Here is a 26,084-nt window from a genome sequence, read left to right on the forward strand (position 1 = left end):
CTGCCCGGGTTGGTTAACGATTCAACAACAGACTCACTTTTGATATTTGGATCATCGTGTTTAGAAACTTCCTTGCACAGCATTAATGTTTTCTTAACCCTTTCCTCTCCAAAACGTCTTAATATTTTGTTTACAAACTGTCAGATTTGATCTGGATCAACAGTTTTTCAGGCTTTCTGAAGTTTTTTCTGTTGATTTTTACTCATTTTTGAGAATTTGTCTTGACGCGGCCCCTACTTTACATTTCTACTTCTAGTAAGATTATTTTAAGTTTTTCACATTAAAATACACAATACATCTAAACTTCAGCATGTTAATGGGAAACTTTGTCAAAATCAAAATTCAAGTTTGACCCTCCTATATAAATAAATGTTGCAGTTCATTGATGATTGCAATACATTACATGAATAAAAAAATTAATGGTAGCAAACTTTTTAAAATTCATATCAAACAGTAATGAGATTCTTTTTGGCCAGTGAAGATAACACAGCATGTTTACTTAGAGTTGAGTAGCACATAATTTAGTATAAAAATTAGTAAATTAATAAATAAATGCAGCTGCTCTTTTATTTAGAAACTACCAAGCATATATAATTGACTAATGTGAATATAAATAAATGAAAAATACATATTTTCTGGCTGATATGCATTTATGTATTTTCTTTAAGTATTTTCTAAAGATTGTAATTAAATAATGTTAAAAAAAATTTGAAAGAAGTTAAAAATATATTATGCTTTTCTTTTAAGCTAAAGCTTTGAAGCTCTCTGTTAAAATTCACTTAAGAAAAATATTTTATGTCTAATGCATGTGTGAAAGTATAACGATCTTCAATATTTTCTAAATATTTTTATTAAAAAATAAATTTAGAGAAAAGTTGAGAAAAATACATAAATGATGCTAAAACTTTGAAGTACTTTTCAAAAATTGACTTAAGAAAAACAAAGTAGTTTAGTTAAAAGAATTGAATTCACTATTTTCCGAAAATAATCCATTTTGTTTTAAAGCAAAACAAATATTGGAATAAATAAACATTTTTATGGATATAAACTAATATCTAGCCAATATAACATCATATGTTGCGTTAAAGAAAGTGGGTCATTGGGGGCCCCGCTCCCTAAACTTTATGCAGATATTAATTGTATTTCATGACGTCAAACTACGCATTCCTTTCAAATAAGGAATTTAACGCGTTGCGGTGGAGCAGCACCGTTTCCTGGACCCCGTTTGTCCCCTGGGGGGGGCGGTCAGGGGAGGGGCCGATCCGGAGCGGAGGCGGGGCCCCACGGAGCTTCGGTTGAGTGGGAGAGAGAAAGTGGAAAGTGAGGGGGGAAAAATACCTGAATGGACGATCTGGAATAAGTAAGTAGTATTTGTATTTTTTTCTTCTTGCTGTGGAAAATGTGTGAGGAGGTTCCGTGGATGTGGGATTGTGTTCCATGTTTCCGCGGAAGGGGGAATCGGGGAGGATTGTGTGGCGCTGGAGATCTCCGGTTTCACCCCCACAAACAATAGTCTGCAGGACGCGATGGTCGCTTTTTTCCCCCCCTTTTCTTCCTCCCAAACCGCAGGGAAGTTTAGGATCCTCGTCGGCCCCCCTATTGTTGCTCTAGCTCCGCGGTGCTGGTTCTGGTCCCGGTCTTCGGGTTTCCTGGGATCAGAAACGAAGATGCGCCTGGAGGGAGTGAGCGCGTCCGCTCCGGTTGTAGGCCGAAGGGTTTGAATTTTCCTCCGGTGCATCCATTCATTTCAGGAGGACGTCCCGGTCTGGACTCCGGAGAGAAACGGACCGGAGGTTTTTGGATCAAGGGGACTGAAAGAACCTCCCTTTGTCCCGCATTTATAGCGGCCACAACTCTTGATATACTGGGCTAAATGCTGCTGCTGGTTCCCAGTAAGTTCTCCCTTTGTGCATGTGTGCTGAATGAATGATGCAGGTTAGAGGATCTAAATACCTCCAGACACCTTCTTCTTCTTCTGTCTCTTTTTTGTTATCATGGGTCTGAAATTCAAACCGAAACGAGATCATTTTGCTGCTAAAGAGAGACAGGCCCAGCTTCAATGGGTAGAGGAGGGTTAATCGATCCGAAATATTCAAAATATCGTCTGTAATATGTCGGCCTGGACGATAAATTGTCCCAGAAATCATTGCGTTAAACGATAAAGTTGTTGTCTTGATTTCATTTTCAAGTAATATGATGGTAATGGTGTAACAATGCAAGAACACATGATCAAATATTAATAGACTTTAAATTTAGATGAACGTTTAACACTGGAACTGGAATATATTTTAAAAATCCAAAGTAAATAAGTAAAGCAACCGAAACAGTAAATAAAATGGATTATGAACTCTCAACTAAACAAAATTGTGCTTCAAAACACATGGATCATTAGTTTCAGACAGGGAAAACAGGCAAAACTCCAAGTTAGGACTTTTGTAAAAATAAGTAAAAGTGCAAACTAACCAACTTCTTATTGTGTCAAATGTTTGCAGCATTTTTCAAAATGATGCGTTTTCAATGATAAAATTTGTTGTCCAAGTGGAAATTATCGTAAATAGAACAACAAATAAAATGAACTACGAAATCTCTGTCCTTCAAAAAGGGGATAGCTGAGACCAAAACACCAGACTGAAGAGTTTTGTCATCCAGTTTTTGATAGAGAGAGAAAAGAGAACAACAATAAATCATGCAAATGGAGATTATTGAGCTTGTTTTGATTTATCATATGATTAATTGATTTATTGATTATTGCGACAGGCCTGCTTGTGTGTAGAGGTGCAGAAAAATATCAGTACAGAACTGTAACTCCTACTGAGCAATATGAACCTAGAATTTTTAAAAGGTAAAGATATTGCATGCATAAATAAAAAATAAACTAACTTACTATTTAATATATTTAAAAAAAAGATATTTAGATTTTATATTTACATTTGTTTGTCTAAGGAATACTAATTTACACTCAGGAAGATGAAGATGTGGCGCATTTAAGGCAGGAAATGGAGTTCATCATCATTACTGGCACTTATTTCATTCCTGTATTTAACAACAAATATATTTTTATGAATCTACATTAATGGAGGAAAATATGTTTCACTTAATTAGGAATTCTGTGGTAAATTATTGTGGTACAATGGCTTGCTAAAGAGTTTATTCCCTTTAATTTCCTACATGTTTTATCACATTACAACCAAGCACTTTCATGTATTCTTCTGGGATTTTATGTGTCAGCTCAGCACTAAGTAGTTATGAAGTGGAAGGAAGGTGAAGCGTGTCGACATTTTTACTAAAATGGGAAAAAAAATAAATGTGCCACACATTAGGATTCAGCTAATCTGAGTCAGAACTTTCTAGAATTGTTTGTCACTCTGAAAACAGCTACAAGTGTTTTTCTTGACAAGAAACATATTTCTTTGTCTGTTCTTTATAAATAACATAAATCAAATTAAAAGTTGTGAAAGCTTTACCACTGACTTTCCCCAGCTGAAGAAAAGGGTCCCCACTACATGATGCTGCCACCACCGTGTTTCACAGAGGAAATGGTGTTTTCTAGAAAATTTGCAATGTTTGCTTTATTTGTATTTGCAAAAACAAAACAAAAAAAAAACTTATATTTTTGTCTGTGAGCATCTTCCTCAACATATTTGCTACATGACTTGTGCCAGGCTACATTAGAGCTGAAACGATTAATCAGATTAATCGTGACTAATCGATTATTGAAATACTAGTCAACTAATTCAGTAATTGATTAACTGAAGTATGCAGACTCAAAAATGCAATTTTGTTGAAATAACAACACAGTCAGAGCAGTAATTAAACCAAACTTTAAAAAAAAAATACATACATTTTGAATTGAAGATTAACAAAAAACCTTTACCTGTAAATATGTTCAACCCAGAACTCCTCAAGCGGGAGAGTTTAAGCTTCACCTGGTTCAAAATCTTTAAAAAAAATCCCTATTAATCACATTTTATTATTACTAATCACTTAATCTAAAAAAATGGTTAAGTGTTCACTAAATAAATGCTGTGATATTGCATTTTAGGCATTATTTTCTTATTTAAAAACAGGAATTTGTTTATTTATTTGCATATTTTTATGTATTTCTAATATTGTGTAAAAAGATTTAAGTGGTTAACTGAAATTTTGTTGATCAAATGAATTGATTGTCAGAATAGTCAATAGATTAATTCATTACTAAACTAATTGTCAGCACTAGTCTGCATGATGATGCTTTATTTATTGTCAGATTGAATAAAACATTATAACACTATTATGTTATGTGGCTTCTGTACAAATTTGGTTGCCCATGATTTTATTTAGAGGTGTCAGAGTAAAGGGGAATAAATGCAAATGAACTACATGGTATACAAAGTTTTATATGGAAAAAAGGTTTTAAAACTATCAATCCTTTTTATTGCACTTCTAATTCACTTCTACCCTCATCTGGAGCAAACCTAATGCCTCCATCGGATGATATCAGTCAGTTAGTGGTGTTTGAGATTCGCCTGAACCACATCCATCACGTCTCTCTGAGCCACTTCCTGTCTCTCTGAGCCACTTCCTGTCTCTCTGTGCAGTAATTTACTGGGATTTGTAGATAAATGCATGGGGGAACTTTTAAAACGAGACACCAATGTGGAATAAATCTCACTGTAGGAGTTCTGCTGGATGATAAGTTGGCCCAGAAATTCTTGTGATGAATTATAATATTGTCAATTTGACACCATTTCCAACTAATATAATAATAATTATGACATATTAATGCAAGTACATTTTAATTTCTAATAAGGGTGAGCATTTATTGTACTGTTTATCATTTATAGTGAAAAATTTCATATAAGACATGATTTATTGTTGTCATGATAAATTCCGGTTAATGTTAAAAACTGTCTAAAATGTAATTTTTTTTACTATTTTCTCCACAATAGTATCAGTAAATTAGAAAATATGATTAAATGAAGTGTCTATATGCAGATTAATGGTATAAATCACATTTCTTTCAGTAAAGTGACGACTTCAAGAAGCTTATTTTAGATAGGAATGATTTTCAAGAGCAGTATTTATGCCTGTGGTGCCATGAATTCTGTGCAGTTACCTAAAAAGAACGAATATATAGTTTTTTTTAGTCATAATTTTTATCATTATCACAATAGTACTTCAAAATATTGTGATAAGATTCTAAGTATCGCTCACACACCTAATTTCTGAAAAACATTTAACACTGGAACTGGAAAAAATTCCAAATATCCAAAATAAACAAAACACTAGTAATTAAAATGTATTATGAAGTCTCGGTAACTGAGATCACATTTCAAATAACAATCATTCAGCTTAGACCTGGAAAACAGGCAAAAGGGGCAGGTAGTGCAAACTCAACCATTTTGTTTTGAGTTTCAAATGTTTGTTTCCCAACAAAATTAAAACCAAGCAACTCTTTAATGGAAATGATGGCTGTTGTTTTAATTTATCATGTGATTAATTGATTTATTGCTTAATGTGACGGGTTTAGTCACCTGCACACCTGCTGAAGTTTTCTAAACCTAAAAGCTTTAAAGCTGACAGCAGCAGTTGCCCAGTTTATCTCTGGTTTTCACTGATGTTGTCCCAGCCAGGCGTGGGTGGTGGTCGATAATCTGTGTGTGTGTGTGTGTGTGTGTGTGTGTGTGTGTGTGTGTGTGTGTGTGTGTGTGTGTGTGTGCGTGCGTGCGTGCGTGCGTGCGTGCGTGCGTGCGTGTGTGTGTGTGTGGCCTGCGCTGATGAGCCTCTTCCTCTGATGGAGCCTGGGTGTGTGTACACGCTTATTTTCACAGTTGGCTGCCAAGCGGGGCCGGTCATTTCAGAGATGTTCCTCCCTGACAGCTGCTGTCCCTGTGCCAGCAGCTCCCAGCGTTTTCATGACGGCTTCATTTCTTTTTACCTTCAGGGACAAACGAGGCTGTAAAAAAAATGCATCTGTTTAAATGGAATGCAACAAGAGCTAAGCGATGCATTTGCTTATGTTTTCTAGGGTGAATTTTTTCAAAATCTTTCAGCTTTTTTCTGTTGACATCAAACATTGTAATAATAATGTCCATTAAATCTCCACTTCTGATTAGGGCTGATTAGTTATCGTATAGTTTGTCATTTATTGTGATAAATTTCTTAGAACACTTTAGATTTATCGTTGTCTTGATAAATCTGTTGGGATTGTTGGTTTTACTCTTATCTATTTTATTAATGGACTCTGACCCGAACCTTTAGAGTCACATAGAGACAGTTACAAAGTCGGCCTTCTATCACAGGCGGAATATTTCCAGGGTTAAAAGACTAAAATCACAGAAATATCTAGAGAAAGTCACATGTGTTTATCTTTAGATTTTGATTACTGCAACAGTGTCTTCACAGGTCTGCCTAAGAAAACAGACAACTACAGCTGATCCAGAACAGTTTATTTAATGAGCGCATTGATGAATATCAAAATAAATGTGCAGTTACAGTGTGCAGCTTAGTGATAAAAATCACATTTCTTTATGCGACTGGTGTCCTAAAGAAACGTTTTACATATGGGAATGTTTTTCAAGAGCAGTATTTGTGTCATGCAGTCACAGCTGTACAGTTACCTACTAAATAATCCTTATTGTCGCATTGATCGTTATCACAGTAGTACCATAAAATGTTGCGATAAAACTTTAAGTTTTTTGCGTTATGGCTTTGTTTTTCCAACCAGGAAATACTTGGCGTAACTTCTTTTGGCCAGCTTAACAAATAACTTTTGAGCAAGATGTAAGTTTCTCTTGATTTAAGTCACTATTTCCTTGAGATTAATTAAAAATAGTTCTAGTTCCAATGTCAGATTATTTCATTTATAACAACACATTTTTTCCATGTCATATGTAAAATAAACTTGTGGAACTTCTACTTAAAAAAATCAATATTAAGGAATTATTTACTTAAGATAATCTCCTATGTCTTGCTGAAAAGTTACTTGTAAGTTAGTTTTATCTTATTTCAAGTGTACTAAGATATTCTCACTAGAAACTAGACCAGAAGTACTTGGTAAGATTTTGAGTTTTTGCAGTGTGGTTACTAGGGCTTCTCATTGAAGGAACATTCAGCTGTAGAAACATTATAATTAGTAAATTGCTGGTTTTGAAGCAGCGGGTATTTACCCCGTGGGTTTTTTGATACAGTTCATTGTTTTTCTGCTAGTTGTGCCGTTTGAATTTGTTGTCAGATTTTCTGCCTCGGCTGCTACTTTAGGGTTAAAACTGGAATGTAAGTTAAGGGGACATTTTGATGAGGTTCTGTGTTTTTATATTGAGATCTGTTTTGAGAAACTGTTGCGCTCCTCTGTTTATACTGTATGCAAACCCTTTGGTCTGAGCTATAAAGCTACTCAGCCGTGTCACCAAGCCGACCGGAAGCCGCCTGTGGACCACACACACAGATCACTGCAGTGAATCCACTCTGGATTTTCACACAGCAGAAAAACTCAGCTGAATTGCAAACGTACACCTCTGTTTGGTTAATGATGTGGTGAAGCGATGTGAAACTTTGTGTGGAAGGAGAAAAACGTACATGCCGCAGGAAGTTTTTGTTTTACTGGACATGCTGGTGCATTCAGACCAGCCTGTGGGTATAGAGGGCGAACTTGATGTTGGAGCTTTAAGTGTAAAGGCGTTTTCACACCTGATAGTCAGGTGGACTTGTTTCAACTGGGGATCAAAATCGCAACATTTATTACATTTTCATTGTGTCAAATGAACAAAACCTTTAAAAACAGTTCCTCTCCTCGCCTGTGGGGGCGCTGCTCAACGTACTACTGAAGGAAACTTCTGAGTGCAACTTCCTTTTTCACGAAATGTAAACCAAAATCAAGTAGTGTCAGATTTCAGCGGTCGCAGGACTTCTTTTTTGTGCTTTGTGACATTTCTCCTGCTAGTGGTAGACCTGTGTGTTTGCTTTGGTTGTATTTACCCAGAATGCACTGCGCTATAGTCTGCTTCCTGCTTTTGGAGAGATCTCCATTCGCTTCTCTCCACCTTCCTAAAATAACGGCCCAAGCATTTTTTTTTTTTTGCAAAGAGTTATCTTCACGCCAAAAGATAATTTAGCCAAAACATAAAACGAGTAAGCTTATCTTACGAAGCTGATGACTCAAAATCTTATAAAGTACTTTTATCTAGTTTCTAGTGCAAATATCTTAGCCCACTTGAAATAAGACATGCCTCTATTAAAAGTACTTTTCAACACGTTACTTGATTTTTCATTTGTAATGTGGGAAAAATTTCCTTTTATAAATGAAATAATCTGCCAGTGGAACTAGTACTTTTCATCAATATTAATGCAATATTGATGAAAAGTACTAGTACTGAAGGTTGTACATCTTGCTGAAAAGTTACTTGCAAGCTAGTTTTGCCTTATTGTAAGTGTACTAAGATATTTGGGTAACACTTTATTTGAAGGGGGGTGAATAAGACTGACATGACACTGTCATAAACACCTGTCATGAACATGAATAAGCCTTCATGAATATTTATGACTGTTGTCATAAAGCGTCATTCGGTAAATTATGACACTTTTAATACAAAGTTGACATTATTCAAAATGTCTTTATTATGACAACTTGACATTAACCAAGAAATCATTACTGTTTAAACTTTACCTTTAATAACATAAAGTTACCTAATTTTTAAAGTACAATCAGTAATACTTTTATAACAAATTTATATCAGTAATGATTTCTTGGTTAATGTCAAGCTGTCATAACAAAGACATTTTGCATAATGTCAACTTTGTATTAAAAGTGTCATAATTTACCGAATGACGCTTTATGACAACAGTCATAAATATTCATGAAGGCTTATTCATGTTCATGACAGGTGTTATGTCATGTTTATGACAGTGTCATGTCAGTCTTATTCAACCCCCTTCAAATAAAGTGTTACCGATATTTGCATTAGAAATTAGACAAGTTACTTTTTGGTCCTCCATCAGGGTTTTATTTCCCATTCACTGCTTTCCCAAACTAATCAGTCTTTTTAAGAAAATGAAACTGAGTTCTATTAAAGCGGACTAAACAGGACTTGTGTGAATGCACCCTAAATGAGGATTTCCAGTGAGTTCCTTAAACTGGGCCAAACTACAGATGAATAGGAAACCTTATACTTCCCAGCAGTGGACCACACCTTTTGTAGATCAAGTGCTGTGTCATATTCTCACTTACAGGCTTCCAGAAAGGTGGCAGACAGGTGAACTGAGCGTAACCATCTAACTCAGCTTATTTAAGACCAAGCTAAGTATGTGGCTGTTTACTTTAAGCTGCCCGAATTTACAGCCCTTTAAACATTTCTGATCGAAACAGCGTAATGCTCTGCTCTTTTTGTTTCTTCCGACCAGTTTCTTTTGTTTAGTGCTGCCTTTGTTATTTTGGAGAGCGTGTAAGCTGGAGACGGGCTCCGGTTACAAAGACGGACCCCTCTCTGCTGAGCTTTCTGTAGCATCTGTGGCTCGTTAAAGTGAACAGCGGGTCAAATGTGGATGTTGTGACGCAACTTTTACAGGAAGTGGGGTTTATTTCTCTTAAAAAGCAGCGATAACATACATCAAACCAACTCGGTGAATGACGCTACCGGAGTGACACAAATACGATTTTTTTTTTTATTTGTCTTAATGCGACCCGTATTTGATCTTTTCATGACAGTCCGAACAAAATAGATTTTATTTTTAGTGCGACCCAGGTCACTTGTCTGTGTGGTTCTAAATCTGATACGAATTAAATCTTTTCAAATGTGACCTGAGTCTGTACACTGTACAGTAAATTCACGTTCATCTCATAGACGTCATTCATCTGACCTGAACGTCACTGATACTCGACAAACGTCACTATTCTGCGTCCTGATGGGCGTAAACGGAAGAAAAACAATAACCACTGCGGACGATGATGAGGATTAAGTTGTAACATATTAGTTCCGGTCAGATAACAACTTCAAAATCGTTTTTTTTTTAATTGCAAACAAGTAACATATAAGATCAACTTCAAAATCGTAAGATATGCTACACCATTAGCATCCATGTTTACTTCCGCAAACACTGAGCAACTTCTTCTATTTTATGGCGGTTGGCAAAACATTGAGTAGGCTCTCTAGCTGTGACGTTATTACTGCGCATGTGGGTCACTTTAAGGTCGTATTCAGATCACAAACATACAAGTCGCATATATTTGGAAGCGTGAACGACCGCATCGAAAGGGAGCATTGAGGCCTGCTGTGTGAATGAACTGAGCCTAACAGATGTGCTAAGCTGTCTATTTGAAGACAGTTTCACTCTTTGTGGATGTTTATTAAAGGGAAGTTAGGAGTATTGTTTAAATTTGTTGATCAAGGTATCAGGATGTTTTGTTTAAAAACATGTTTAGAACTGAAAAAGCAGACATTTCTGCTTTAGTTCTGTATTAAGAAATTATAAATAAATTACTCACATGGTAAATTAAAATGAACACGATAATTTCCACAATCTTTAAAGAGATGCTGCATTTTTAGTATAATTCAAAACCCATCATTTTGAAAAATGCTGCAAACATTTGACACCCATTACAAAGTAGTTGGTTAGTTTGCACTTGTATGTATTGATTTATTTTTTCAAAAGTCTTAACTGGTATTTTTGCCTGTTTTTCCTGTCTGAGACTAATGACTAGTGTGTTTTGAAGAGCAATTTTGTTTTGTTAAGAGTGCATAATCCATTTTGTTTGTTGTTTTGCTCGTTTTGTTTATCTATTTTGGATATTTATTATATTTTCTGGTTCCAGTGTTTTAATATTCTTTGGAAATTAAAGTTTATTCAATTTTTGAGAAGATGCACTTGCCTTTTTATGCCTTTATTGTTATATTAGTTGAAAATGACCTCAATATTATTACTATAAAACTGGGTTTCTGGGTAATGTCAGTGCAGCTGTAACTAAATTAGAAGTATTCATAATTGTAATTAAGGCCAGTTGCAAATGTGGATTTTGAGATTTTATCTTATGGCATCTTGCAGATCAAACATCAGTAATTGGCTAATGTGTTTTCTTGCATTAGTGATGACAGAAAATAAAGATAACATGCGATTATAAAAAAACCAAAACCAAATAAACAGTACTGTCTTTCATTCTGTGGCACCATGACGCTGAAATAGTTTCCCATTAGACACAAGTTATCTACCGTTAGCTGTTTAATGCAGGAATTTCAGATGTTTACAGGTAAATATGCTGCTTTAATAACACAGGTGTTACATCTTCATGTTTCACTGCTTTGAATCACAGCTGCAGCTTCTGCAATTATTACTTAATTATTATTTTCACCAGTCTGCAGGATAAACAGAGATCCCGGACATGGAGGCTATTTCAACCACTAGAAGAAGCTGAACTTCCCTTTAATTAAAACGATGTTGACATTTAATTTGTTCTTACAAAATCTTTTCTTAAATCACTGTAGGATTGTTAAAGATTTCTCTTCTCATGTTGATTCTTTGAGATTCAACTCATCAATCCCTGAGAAACATAATAGTTTACAACACTAAAAAAAAAGTATTTTTAGTCTACTTTTTGTCCAAATATCTTAGTACATCTAAAATAAGACAAAACTAACTTTCATGTAACTTTTCAACAAAATACAGGAGCTTGTTTTAAGTAAATAATTTCTTTATATTGATGAATCAAATACTAGTTTTACTAGAAAATTATTTGACCTATAACATGGGAAAAAATGAAACTAGTACTTTTTTAATCAATATTAAGAAATTATGATTTAGTTCTTCTTTATTTCAAGTGCACTTCAAACTAGACAAAAAAAATACTTGGTAAGTGTGTAAATTATTTTATTTCTCTGTGATTGAGTTTTCTCCAGGAATCCACATATTTATGTTTTCTCTGTGAAACTGAAATCAGATTTTTAGCGATGATGGAAATAACTACAATACAGTGATTTAAAGCAAAGCAGTGCTGAATCTTTGCTTTCTTATATAATTTTTTTTAATTTGTTACGTCACATATTTGAACATAATCCAAAAGTCAGAATGCCCTCTCTTACTGTGACGATCAGAGAGTAGCTTTCATGCGGTTCTGGATGTATTGTGTCCACATTCTTTGCCACTAATCTCCTTTAAAAGCACAACACGACTCCGCTCCTTCCTCTGCGATTACTGGAGATAAAAGCCAGTCATTACATTCGAGGAGCAGGCTGTTAGTCATTTGAGTTTTGCGGTTTGGAATAAACATGGTGTTGAGGTTTTGCTTAGAGCTGCAGGGTTTCAGAACCGTTTCTGGCCTGGAGAAGGATTCCAGTCTCGGATGAGGGAATCTGGCTCCTTTAATGGAAGACTGGGAAACCTAAAGGAATCCCACAGAAGGATTTGAACGTCATTTGGCTGGCAGAGAAGTGGATTTTAAAGACTGATGGAAAGGAGATACCTCACCAAGCTGAACTAGGACTGTGTGAGACGGATCAGATTGTCACAGAGGCCAATCCTCTCTTTTCTCAATTTATTAATTGGGATTAAAATATTTGTTCAGTTCAGTGTTGTGGGAGATACATACAGCTGAACCAATTGCTAACTAATTTGGAAATCTATTAACCCTTAACTGGAGAATATAGACTAGGACTGGATGATATAAGTGCTTCATCAATAGTCTTTTGACTAGTTAGGGGAATCTGCCCCCTTTAATTGAAGACTGGGAAGCCTAAAGGAATCCCATTGATGGCTGGTAAAAAAGAGGATTTTAAGGGTGACCTGTTATGCTTCATTGAACAAGTTAGGAAGGATTGATAGGCTGTATTAAACATCTTTATTACATTTTTTGCTCGAAATCACTCTTAGATAATGAGATTTTAGTCTGCTCAGTTCTGCCTATTTCGAGCTGTTTTTGAGCCTCTGTCACTTTAAATCCAAATAAGCTGCTGCTGGCCACACCCTCAACTCAGTGTTTACACTCTGACATGAACAAGGCTGCAAACAGATGTGCAATTTTACAACTGTACATCTTTGAAAAGCAGAAGTAGAGCCCCCTGCACAACCAACAAGAATTCAGCAAGTAGTTCCTGGATGGTAAGGCAACAACAAAACCCTGTCTTTTCCAGCAGCCATTGTACAGTGGTAAAACCACTTGACCAAAAGTACTGGCTTGGGTTGCTAGGTGACAGGAAGAACTTCACTGGGGTTGCTAGGTAATACGCAGTGCCTGCAAGTTTGTGACGTTAAAATCTGTAGGTTTTTGAAACGGCTCATTTTCCAAACACCAAAAAATACTAACTTATTGCCCAAAAAAAAAAAAAAAATAGATGGGTGTTTTTTTTTCTTTTTAGAAGCATTTGAGACTCAAGTGGAGGTACGAAAATCTGCAAAATGTGGATTTTGCACAAAGAAACAGTTCACCAAACCGGACCAGGACTTGTTGTGTGATCCATCCGATTGTCACAGAGGCCAGTCAAAGCCACGCCCTCCGCTTTCTCAATTAACCACAGTCTGACAGGCCGACATCCGTCATGCCTCCACTTTTATTCCGGTGACCTTCCTCCAGTGTGAAGAACAGGCCGACAGAGGCCGGCGTGAGGTCAGGTCTCCACGGCAACTGTCTTAATCTGAGCACCCTGTTTCATCCCCATGGCAGCGGAGAGAGGCCCCGTTTCCCCGGGGACCAGAGGCGCGAGGGAGGGAATGTGAGCCGGAGCGAGGGCAAACAAGTTTAGTGCAAACACCGTAATCCAATATGGCTGCCATTGTGCCGCGGCTAACAGTGGCTGGAGCCGACTTTTTGGAGTGGAGATACAGTGGTGTAATGATTAACTTCAGCAGAGGCCGGGAAGACGGGATCTGAGCAGGAACGGAGAAACCAGAACCTGGGTTCACGGGGTTAATGGGTGTAAGCATCCATGGAGGACACAGGGCTCCGTCTGCAGGGTGAGACCTCTGAGTCCCACTGTGGGTATAAAAACACAGACTCTTAGAGGGTCATTTCACTGCATAATTAAAATTACTCATATTCTGACCACCCCTCTTGAAATCTGTTGTGAATTAAATGGAATTAATCAATTAATTTCATGGCAAATTGAAAAGAGATTGATCATTTCTGTTCTGATGATACTTTTTGAAATTTACAGGGACATCGTAATCCATGTTATTTATAGTTTTGGTTGTAAGTGAGGTTTTATTTTTCACTGTTTTATTTAGAATATTTTAAATATTTATATTACATTACATTTTGAGTCAAAAAGTTTTACTAGTTTTCTCAGTTGTCGACTATGTAGTGTCTTCTGGGACTTTGTGTGTTTTTGTGACACAAAGCATTTTGAAATGCCTTGTTGCTGAAATGTGTTTTACAAATAAACTTGACTGATTTATTTACAATTTATTATACTTAACAAGACAGCAAAATTATTTGTTAATTTTTTGTTTTAGCTGTTTCTTGTTTCTCTTGTTTCTTAGGGTGTTCACCTGAAGCTACTTTCTCTTGTTATTTCTTTTTCTACTTGTATATTAATATTGAGGGAAAAAACAGGAGAATCCTACTTTTATATTTTGAATTGTGCTGTAAGTTAAAGATTTTGAAATATGGAAACTGAGACGCTGGACTTTGTAGGCTGTTATAGTTTGAAACTCATATTTTTTACATGAACACTGATTTAATCTGGCAGCGTGAATGTAAACAGCTCTGTGGAGACGATGGGAAAACAAGCTGTCAGCATTACTCATAATGAAGGCAGGAAGTTCAGTGGAAATTAGAAGGTGGTCGTTTCTTCGTTTGGTTCATCTGGTTTTTGTTAAATGTTCATTTAAAACCACAAGATTCAAGTAAGATTTTAATCTTTTTTTTTTTTTTTTTTTTCAGATTTGATCCACATCATCTCTCCCCCCGCTGTGACTCTCCTACCCATCATCCTCTCCCAGCTCCTTCTCCCCCGTGCTCTCCCGCCTCCCCTCTTCTCCTTCCCCCATCTTCATCAGCCTCCAAGATAGATTCCCTCAGGAGCAAGGTTGATCTGCTCAAGCTGCCTCTGGCTCTCTCCACCAAGTCCATCTCTGAACGTAAGATCCAGCTGGGAGGTGCGGGCGAGCGGCGCAGCGCGGGGGGAGGAGGCGGGGCTTGTACAGCCCGCTCACCGCCGACCCGAGACATGGACAACGAGTCGCAGTACTCGGGTTACTCGTACAAGTCGTCTCACTCTCGAAGCTCCCGAAAGCACAGGTGGGTACAACAACTCAAACGTTGAAGCACATATTCGGTTTTTCCTTGGCAAATTTATAGAAAACAATTTTGTTCTTAAAAACATGGGATTTCAAAGGTAATTTGTGTAAAAACGATCAGTATTTGAGGAGTTTTGATACAAATGGAAATCTAAAAATTGGTTGACACCAATTAGGAATGAATAAAGAAGAAGAGTCAAAGTAACCTTTTTATGATTCTCACTAGATCTACGTATATTAAAAGGCTGCGGTGTCAAAACAAAACAGTTTTTAAACAAAATGCTACAATTTAAAGATGAGGACAGATGGTTCAACACTTGATATGTATTCAGTTTAAGGGGTGGAAGGTATGGACTGAAAGATTAATCATGATATTTTGCTGTACCAAGTGATGACAACTATTTATTACGTCTTATTTAGGTAACTAAATATATCTGTAACTGTGTGTCAGGAAGAGGAGGAGCTTCTTAAAGAGACAGACGCTCAATTTCAAAGTGTCAAATTTCTTTTTAGTCATGTTGGGCATTATTGTTATAACACTCCAAGGTAACATAGTGCTAGTTTTTTAGCACAATTGAGTAACTATGTGCCTGGAAAATAACTCCATCCCTTTAAATAAGAAATGGATGGCATGTTGAGTAGGAATTTTTACATAAATTTGATGTATTTGCTATCAAAATAAGGATGTTGAAGCCACCAGAAGAACATATGAAAATCAAAAGCTGAAGATTATTTTCACACTGAATCAAACAAAAACAGAAAATGTTTGGCATCTAATTTAAAACTTAATGTTTATGCGTAACAACTGTTTCAAATCACTGTCTGTTTTCCTTTTCTGGCTCTGACATTATGATGCAATTGAGACTCAAAAAGAGGGAAAGCCGCATTGCAGAGCGCTGAGTTTCTCTGTTAATGTTTGTGTTTTGGTCTTCAGGGACCGGAGGGAACGGCACCGCTCCAAGAGCAGAGACAGCAGCAGCCGTGGAGACAAATCAGTCACCATCCAGACGCCCGGAGAGCCGCTGCTGGACGCAGAGTCGACCCGAGGAGATGACAGGGTCAGCCTCACCGACCTTTCTGTTTTTAAATCTCTACGTCCGCGGTGATTAATGTTTAACCTCAGGAATTATCCCTGCAGATTAATCATACATTTCCAGCCTGGATAGATGTTTATCTGAGTGTAAACACAGTTGTGGGCGACGCTACAGACTTATCACTGCTTCTGAGTGAAGCGGCGATCACAGCTGTCTGCCTTCATAACAAAGACTTGTTGACGGCTGAGGGGGCCTCAGGAGTGGGCTCTTGAACTCCATCAGCGGCTGATTGTGTTTTGTTGGAGCAGTCGCTCATTTGGTTTCAGTCGCTGTCAGCAGGGAAGAGGCAGGTGTTGACATTTGCCCAACAGAGCCTCAAAATGCAGAAGATGAATTACTTTGAGTTTAAAGGTGTGTTTCCAGTGAAGGAGGGGGATGTTTGTTTCTGGATAGAGAGAAAAGGAGGCTTCGTTTTTCCTTCCTTTTTGATTACAAATAAGGATGGAAATGTAATTTTCTTAATCACATATTTGTTTCCAGTCTTAAAGACTTCCAGAAGTTTTTTTTTAGCAGTTCTTCAAAAAAAAAACACTTTGACGTAATAAACAACAAAAAAACGTAGTAATGTATAGAGAAACTGGAGGGTTTATCTACGCATCACCAGAAAGACAAAATTAAACTTTTCTGCACTCTTGCAGGCTCCCGAGTGCATAAAAAAGTTTATTTTGGGTAATATGACCTCCTTAAAGCAGAGTGTGGGCAGTTGGTGCCTTCTGAAAGATTTTGTTCGGCCTGCAAACTCGACTCAAGCATGATAAAAAATAAAGTTCATTTGTATTGCACATTTCAGCAACAAGGCGATTCAAAGTGCTTTACTTTATAAAAACATCATACGAAACAAGCAATAAACGTTTCATTTTGTCAAAATCATCAAGAAAAAACTCAAATATTAATTATTGTTTTAGTTCTTTCGAATCAAAGACAGCTCTAAACAAATTGGTTTTTAGTCTCGTTTTAAAGGAACTCAGTGTTTCAGCAGTTTTGCTGTTTCTTTGGAAGTTTGTTCCAGATTAGAACAGCATAAAAAGTGAAATATTTCCCCATGTTTTGGTTCTGGTTCTGTGGATGCAGAGCAGAACCAGAAGACCTGAGTAATCTGGAAACTTGATAAAACAACAGCATCTTTAATGTATTTTGGTGCCAAGTATTCAGTGATTTATGAATTAACACAAGTATTTTAAAGTCTATGAAGACACTGTTGCAATAATTAAAGCAACTAAAGATAAAAGATAGTTCAACACTTGATATGTATTCAGTTTCTCTAAATCTTGCTGGGATGTTAGTCTCTAGTTCTTCAGGTGATGGAAGGCTGACTTTGTAGCCATCTTTATGTGTCTTTGAAAGTTCAGGTCAAATTTCAGGCCTGATCAGTAGTTTCCAGCTTTAATAACTCTAAAAAATGTCTGATCCCGTTTCCTGCAGGATGATAACTGGGGCGAGACCACCACTGTCGTCACGGGAACCTCCGAGCACAGCATCTCAAACGAGGACCTCACCCGCGTCACCAAAGATCTGGAGGAGTCGACGCCGCTGGAGTGCAAGCGCTTCATCGGCCCGGCGCTCGGAGGCTGCCTGAGCTTCTTCGCTCTCATCACGCCGCTGGCCTTCCTCATCCTCCCTCAGGTCCTGTGGCGAGATGCCCTGAAGCCCTGCGGGACGCCTTGCGAGGGCCTGTACGTCTCGCTCGCCTTCAAGCTCCTGGTCCTGCTCATCTCCTCGTGGGCGCTGTTCCTCCGCCCGCCCAGAGCCACGCTGCCGCGGTTCTTTGTCTTCCGCTGCCTGCTGATGGTGCTGGTGTTCCTGTTCGTGGCGTCCTACTGGCTCTTCTACGGCGTGCGGGTGCTGGAGCCCAAAGAGGAGGACTACCGGGGCATTGTGGAGTACGCCGCCTCGCTGGTGGACGCCCTGCTCTTCATCCAGTACCTGGCTCTGGTGCTGCTGGAGGTCCGACACCTGCAGCCGGCTTTTTGCCTTAAGGTGGTCCGCAGCACGGATGGAGCCAGCAAGTTTTACAACGTGGGTCATCTGAGGTGAGTGACTGATCCTGGAAGCACTCAGAATACTCCATGTGAGGGGCATCCAAAGTGCTCTTACTGACTTAAAACGTTAGTATTGTTGTTTCTAAATGGATATGAACTTGTTTCCTTTGCGTTATTTGAGCTCTGAAAGCTCTGCATCTTTTTTGTTATTTTAACCATTTCTCATTTTCTGCAAATAAATACTAAATCTTTGCTTGGGATTTCAAACTGGTTGTCAGTAGTTCATAGAATAAAAGAACAATGTTCATTTTACTCAAACGTATATGCAATCAGAGAACTGATCATTTTAAATGGTCTCTTATTTTTTACAGAGCTGCAGATGGAGGCTTTCTATCTTTAATTAGTACAAAATTACTAAAAATCTTCATACAAAATAAAATATTCACCATAACACAAAGGAGCTCTAAATAATCACACTTTTGTTTTTGCCTTTTCTAGAACCGGTGACTTTTACTGAAAAACAAACTTTGCTTCACCTAAGTCAGTTTTTCATTAATTTAATAAACTTGGCTAAACACAGCGAGCGTTTTCTGACAGTTTGACCTAAATCCTAACTTTATTCATCACAATTGATTAAATTGTGTTTTATTTTTCTTCAACCGATGCCTAGAGAATTTGCTAAGTTATTTTCAATAAGGCAAATATCCAGAAACCTTTTTAAGTTTTGGACCTAGAACAAATCTGACTTCTTTATTTGTTTAAGTATTTTATATTTATTTTATTAAGAGGGGAAAAAACTTTTTTTTTGTCCCTCCAGTCCTTTTCACTAAATGATTTCAGCCGAAGTGACAAAAAGTTTGGACACCCCTGCTCTAGATTTAGATTAATTGGGATGCTGTGCAGGTTTCCAGTCATTGTTGAGCATTTTTTGATTTTCTTTCCACGTTTCCTGATTTTTCTTAGACATTTTTGTATCATAAACTATCTTGGTAAGGAACAGGAAGTGGAAATATGCCTGAAGATGTTTTTTTTCCTGACTGATGGCTTTTATTTTGGTAATAAAAGTTTTGTCTAACCAATAGATTTTTTACTAAAAGCTTGATATGCACTCTGAAACTCACAAGAATATCAAATCAATTCTCAAAGCTTGCATGCGAAGCTTGAGTTTGCACTACTACAGTTTGTTTGGTCTAAATGTATTTTAATGTTCCAGGAAACATTTTGAGCCTCAGTCGGTTTATTTTTCTACCGTTTTCCACCCCAGAGGAGAAGCCTCCACCTCTCTGATCCTGATAATGACGTTTTATCTTCATGTTTCTTTGGAAAGGGCTGTAATTAAAGTATTTTTTTATTTCATAAAAGGATGCAGAAGCACTTCTGTAAATGTCTAGAGTATAGCAGCGGATATTTGAGTGGTTTTGTCCTCTGATTTGTTTGCAGCATCCAGCGAGCGGCCGTCTGGGTGCTGGACCGGTATTACAACGACTTCTCTGTCTACAACCCTGCTGTGGTCAACCTTCCCAAGTCCATCCTGTCTAAGAAGATGACCGGATTCAAGGTTTACTCCCTGGATGGTGAGAGATTATCACCTCAGCCTGCTTGTGATTCTCCCACACACGACGTTATTCCCCTTTTGTTCTCGCTTTGAGTATAGATGAAAACCTGTCGTGCAAACCTCTAAACCCTCCCTCTGCGTGTGTCGTCTTGCAGAAAACACCACCAACAACTCGACAGGCCAATCGCGCGCCATGATTGCAGCAGCAGCCAGGAGGAGGGACAACTCCCACAACGAGTATTACTACGAGGAGGCCGAGATGGAGCGCCGAATCCGCAAACGCAAGGCCAGGTTAGATACCGCGAGCAACGGCGTGAAGCCTGAGAGCAGAACCGCAGTCTGTTCCTGTTCAAAGTAAACGGGCATGTAGTGACGAGAGAGCAATCATGGAGGCTGCTGTGGATATCAAGGCCTTTCCATCATGTAAACTCCGACAATCTGACTTAAGCCTTCATTTAAATGAGTCATGGTCGTCCTGTCCTCACATGTTCTGGTTGTTACGGCTGCTGTAGGAATCAGACAGTTTTCCGAGGAAGGCTTTTTTTCTTTCTTTTGGAGAAAAGCTTGATTAATTGGCAGTCTGCCGCCTGGAGAAGCCATGCTAGCTTATGTCCCAACAGTCCAGAATGATGAGTTTATTCTGTTTACTTAGAGCCGAGGCCTTCATTTCAGAGGAACACATAGTTTCAGTTTTGCTAGCCTCAGATGAACTGGTTAACTTGACTATTAGGGTTTCATAACTTCATACAGTCAGTTCTAGTATATTATCTCACTGGAAGGTGTAGAAAGACTAAAAATGCAACTAAATACAAATAATTATACTCAGAAATATAAATGGCTTGATCTGTAGGCATAGTGTCTTCAGAAAATGTTTCTAACCCTTGAATTTTTCACACTTTGTCACAAAAAACCTTATATATTGGGTACTTAATTTAATTATATGTATTAGGAGTGGATAATTATTAAGAGGAGGGTTTGCATTCAGCACCCTTTGCTGGAATACCCCTAAATAAACTTTAGTGCATCAAATTTCCTTTATAAGTCAGCTAGTAAGTCATTTAGTTTCAGTAAAAATGAACACCTCAGAGGTTTGTTAGAGAATATTAGTGAACAGCAATCAAGAGAAGCAAGAAGCAAGAAATGGATCCACAGTGACTCTAGAAGAGCTGCAGAGATAAAAACAATAAATAAAAATCAGTTTCCTGTCCATGCAACAACTGTAAACATAAAGCCAGAGCTACTGCACAATGTCTTAGACCTAAATGAAAAGTTCAGGCATAAATCCAGCTGCAGATCTGTGCCAATAATTGATAACTCATGTTAGCAGATGTTCTCCATCCAGTCTGACTGAGTTTCAGCTTTTCTGCAAATAGCAAAGGGAAAAAAAAAAACAATTTCTAGATGTGCAAAGCTGGTAGAAAATCCAAAACATCTGAAGCTCTAATTACAGGATTCTGAAAAATATGATCTCTGGAGAGCCAGTTACAAGCGCATTTTCCTGATTGTGTATTGATGAAACCCATTAACAAACTGTTAAAATATTACTATCATTCAATAAGTACTTCTTAAAGTAAATAACGCTGATGATGAGTCCCTCCAGGATTCTGGGATTGCTTTCATGATTTTCTTCCCAATCAAACTCAGATTCTGTGGTGCTAATTTAATATTTACAAGGAATTTTTTACAATATTTCAGCTTATCATATCTACCAATATCTACATATTGGTAGATATGATAAATATGATAAAGTCATATTTATTAAATTTTTTTAGCCATATTAATCACAGACTTCATATAAAATAAGGCTGAGGCAGCAGTGGAGTAGAAGTGAGAAATGCTGCCACCTGCAGGTGGGAGTTAGAAGTCACTTAAATGTTTTTGACTATTTTTGTGGAAATCTGCAATAAATTCACAATTATGCAGGGGCCTGCTGATTTTCAGGCGGAATTAAAACAAACAGATTGATGTAATACGACAGTAAACGGATAAAAACTGCTTTGATTTGATTGATACAATAATATATAAACACACAAATGTCTTAAAAAGCTACGATGAACCTTGAGTTTGACACGCGTAATAAACCATTTATCTACAATTAACTGTAATTATTTCTAAGACTGTCATGATAACAAATTTTGCTGGAAGATAAATTGTCCCAGAAGTTATTGCAATAAATAATGTTTTTTTTAGGTAATTTCCAAGTAATATAACAGTCATAATAATACAAGAACACATTCTCAAAGATCAATAAATTCTAATAAACATTTAAGACATTTTAAATATTAAAAATAAAGAAAGAAAAGCAACAGAAAAATAAAAATAAATAAAAAGCTCAACTTGAAACCAAAGCACCAGACTGAATCTAATTTGCCATGTGATTAATTGATTTGTCGTTTAGGCCTAATTGTATCCCATGTTCGGTCGTTGTCATGGTTACCCGTTCAGGCTGGTCGTGGCGGTCGAGGAGGCCTTCACGCACATCAAGCGGCTGCACGAGGACGAGGCGGCGGCGTCTCCCAAGCACCCCCGGGAGGTGATGGACCCCCGGGAGGCGGCGCAGGCCATCTTCGCCCCGATGGCGCGCGCCATGCAGAAGTACCTGAGGACGACGCGGCAGCAGGCCTTCCACAGCATGGAGAGCATCCTCACACACCTGCAGTTCTGCATCACTCACAACATGACGCCCAAGGTGAGAACAAGGGGTTTCCATAGCGACCAGGTGACTACTGTTATCGATCGGATTGGCGTCGACGTCTGAGTAGAAAAAAATGCTGCTCCTTCTCTTTCTTTGTCTGATTTTCTATTCTTTATTTCTTGTTTTTCATTCTTATCTTTCCTTCCTTTCTTTTTCTCTTTTTTCCTTCCCTACTTCCTCCCTCTTTCCCTTCTTTACTTCGTTCAATGTATCTTTTATTTCTCCATTCTCTCTCTTTTTCCTTGCTTGATTTTTAATTCTCATGTCTTTATTTTTCCTTTTTCTATCCTCATGTTATTTCTTCTTCCCTTCTGTCTTTCTGTATTCTTCCTATTTTTATTCCTTCCTTATTTTTTCAGGCTTTTCCTTTCATGTGTTCTTTCTTCCTTCCTCTTCTCCTTCATTTTATTTTATTTTTTACTCTTTTCTTCCTTGCCTCCTTGCCTTTTTCCATTCCTTCCTTCTTTTCTTTCATGCCTTTTTTAAATTAATCTCTTTGTTATCAATTTTCCCTTCTGTCCTTTTCTCATTTCCCTTCCTCCTTTCATTTCTTCTTCTGTTTCTTTATTTTTCCTCCTTCATTCTCTCCTTCAATGTTTATTTTCTTCCACTCCTTCCTTCTCTCCCTCTTTTTTATTTAAATTTTTACTCTTTTCTTCCTTTTTTCATCCTTCCTGCTGAACATTTTTACCATAAATCCACAGTGAATGTTTGTGTTTTATATTTTTATGATGGAAGGTAAATTTCTGTGAAAGGATAAATTTATTAATGTCCAACATTTTCTGTCTCTTTCTGCTTGTCAGGCCTTCCTGGAGCGATACCTCACCCCGGGCCCCACCATGCAGTACCAGCAGCAGAGCGGCAGGGGGCGCCAGTGGACTTTGGTGAGCGAGGAGCCCGTCACCTCGGGCCTCCGGCAGGGGCTGGTCTTCTCCCTGCGGCGCCTGGACTTCTCCCTGGTTGTCACGGTAACGCCGCTTCCCTTCCTGCGGCTCGGCGAGGAGTTCATCGACCCAAAGAGCCACAAGTTCGTGATGCGGCTTCAGTCGGAGACGTCGGTGTGAGCGGCGCCGCTCCTCCCATATGTGACACGGACACGCTTCATTATCCAATCAGCAAACAGCCTTCTCTCACGCTCTTCTGTGACAGAAACCAATCAGAAGGAGGAATGCAACTTTTTTTTTTTTTTTTTTTTGATCATCAAACTGTGATCGGCTCAATGATTGTTAAAAAAACAAAAACAAACAGAGGCCTTTTCGCCGCCGGTGTTTTCTCTCTGAAAGGTTTATTTCTCTTTAACCACTGAACCACAGAGGAGCAGTGACTCAACACACGCACGCAAGAGGAAGGGGGAGATTATGTCACTTCCTGTCAGTCACACTGGCGATGTTTTCTCCGATAGCGCATGGACCTGCTTTTATATGAGAGGGAGTGGCTTTTACTGTTTTAACCTGCAGAATGTAGCATTACGTGCTGTGAGTTGATTGTTTTTATGTAAAGAAGAGCGGATCTACATAATGCAGCTTTTTTAATTATTATTATTTTCCCATGATGCACTGCAAAAACACAAAGTATTACCAAGTATTTTTGGACTAGTTTCCAGTGCAAACATGAAATAAGACAAAACTAACCTAGTTTAGGTTAGTTTTGTAACTTTTATGACCTTGTTTTAAGTAAATAATCCTTAAATATTGAAATATTCCACTAGTAGATTATTTCATTTATAAAAAGATATTTTTCCCATGAAATAATCTGCCAGTGGATCTAGTACTTTTACATCAATATTAAGGAATTATTGACTTAAAACAAGCTCCTATATCTTGTTGAAAAGTTACATCTATGTTATTTTCGTCTTATTTCAGGTGTACTAACACATTTGCACTACAAATTAAACCAAAATACTTGATAATATTTTGTGTTTTTGCAGTGTATAACACTTTCATCCTAATTTTGCAGCTCATTTGGATGCATGAGTCTGGCGGTGGTCCAACAGATCAACTGGAAATACCAAAATCCATTAATCCGCCGTACAAAATGTGCTAAACGACTAAAGGCTTTTTGAAGTTGATGACTATCGCTCATAAATATTCCTGGCTATAGGTGAAACTCACCCAAAATAAACAGAAGCGTCTGACTCAGTGCCATTTTTAATCACATTATTCTAAATGTAAGTAATTTAAACCATTAAATTAATTGTTTTCAGCCTTTATGAGCTCATTTTGGCCAATTTGGCCCTAAATCGAACAAACAGAATCAAAACAGATTGATTTAGAAAGAAATGGACCGAGCTTGTTGGTTTTCCAGCTGATTTTATTATTAAAAATAAGATAAGATGAGCTTAAAATCATCAGGATTCCTCTCTGTTGTGCTTAAGCTGTGCAACAATATTTGGCTGCAGATTCTCCGATTCCAATCTGAGTCGCAAAAGAAGAAAAAGTTTGTAATTCAGCAACTAAATGTTTTTTGTTCATGTTAACGGCTTGGTTTAGTGGTCAGTACATGCATGAACCATGAGAGACCTTGATTCTGTGCCTGCAGCTCTCAGACTGTCCTTCCATGAAATATAAAAAGATATTTTTAGCAGAGTTTCTCAGCAGTTCAACTTTGTCACTTATGATGCAGACGTGAATTTAGACTTGAAGGTAAAGGAAATTCTAAATCCAGTGCGTTAATTCTGAGAATTATTCAGAATGAATACATCATGCAGCTTTTCTAAAAGCAGAGGCAATTCATAATTGGACATTTTCACTCATCGAACCATATTTTTAATAATATTTTTAGTGTTCATATGTGATAAAATCAAGCTTTTCTGAAAATGTTGAGTTCTTTGTTAGCATTTTATTAAAGATGGAAGAGTTAAATGGCAGAAAAACTAAATAAAATCTGTGGTTTGAGGAAGACGCAACAACTGTTGAAGCAAAAACTCAAACATTAAGAGTTTGAATTTTATAATTTTAAACGGGTAGCAGTAATTTTGTTTTTTTTTTACATTTTTAAAATTGTCACTTTTTTACCTGCTTACACTGTAAACTTCTCATAATGGAGCCGGTTAGAGGAGTCACTTATTGAGGGTGAAACCAGTTCTGCTCAAGCTGCTTTTATGCATCTACGACCACACGGTTTGTGTATTTGATGTAAAAACGGATAAATGTCCCAAACCGGACGAGAGATTGTAACTCCTCTGATCACCGCCTCGCCTTGTGCCGCTTTAATCCAACCTTTTCTCTGCAGACGTGGAGGATCTGCAGCTCGACTGCCTTTTTCAGCTCCTCTCACATGAACTGTTTCACATGAACACTCCTGATTTTTTTATTTTCTAAGGAAAGCATGCAAAGAATTATTTCAGGCTCCATTTTTTTATTTTGAAAAATTAACTTTTGTATCATTTTAAGGTGCCTAAGTTATGATGATGCAATTTTCTGAATGTTTTTACTTAAATTGAAAAAAGAAAAAAAACTTGTAAAGAAAAAAAATGTAGATTTGTGTTTTCTCCTTTTCAGTAGCTTGTAAAGTGCTTTAGACATCGTTTCTATTAAACCATCTATTCCTAATAAGTCCTGTCT

General features: G+C 37.5%; 1 protein-coding gene across 1 annotated transcript; it reads left to right on the forward strand.

Annotated features, from left to right (window-relative positions):
• Window positions 1–1,279: 1,279 nt before the first annotated feature.
• On the forward strand, window positions 1,280–26,075 carry LOC106903559 (vang-like protein 2). Its single transcript, XM_088014564.1, has 8 exons — window positions 1,280–1,360; window positions 14,843–15,199; window positions 16,133–16,256; window positions 17,715–18,322; window positions 19,712–19,845; window positions 19,982–20,117; window positions 22,272–22,515; window positions 23,325–26,075. Exons 2-8 carry the CDS (start codon window positions 15,129–15,131, stop codon window positions 23,583–23,585), a joined length of 1,578 nt encoding a protein of 525 aa, XP_087870690.1. The 5' UTR covers window positions 1,280–1,360; window positions 14,843–15,128; the 3' UTR covers window positions 23,586–26,075.
• Window positions 26,076–26,084: the final 9 nt, after the last annotated feature.

Source organism: Poecilia mexicana, unplaced genomic scaffold (genome assembly GCF_051168715.1).
Source record: "Poecilia mexicana isolate PSO_F unplaced genomic scaffold, ASM5116871v1 scaffold_17, whole genome shotgun sequence".
Lineage (NCBI taxonomy): Eukaryota > Metazoa > Chordata > Actinopteri > Cyprinodontiformes > Poeciliidae > Poecilia > Poecilia mexicana.

What these genes read in the sequence shown, in the direction of transcription:
- LOC106903559 (XM_088014564.1), top strand. Translation starts at nt 15,129, where the DNA reads ATGGACAACGAGTCGCAGTACTCGGGTTACTCGTACAAGTCGTCTCAC. An exon ending in CGACCCGAGGAGATGACAGG is followed by an intron (nt 16,257 to 17,714) that starts GTCAGCCTCACC and finishes CGTTTCCTGCAG; the next exon opens with GATGATAACTGGGGCGAGAC. An exon ending in CTCACAACATGACGCCCAAG is followed by an intron (nt 22,516 to 23,324) that starts GTGAGAACAAGG and finishes TCTGCTTGTCAG; the next exon opens with GCCTTCCTGGAGCGATACCT.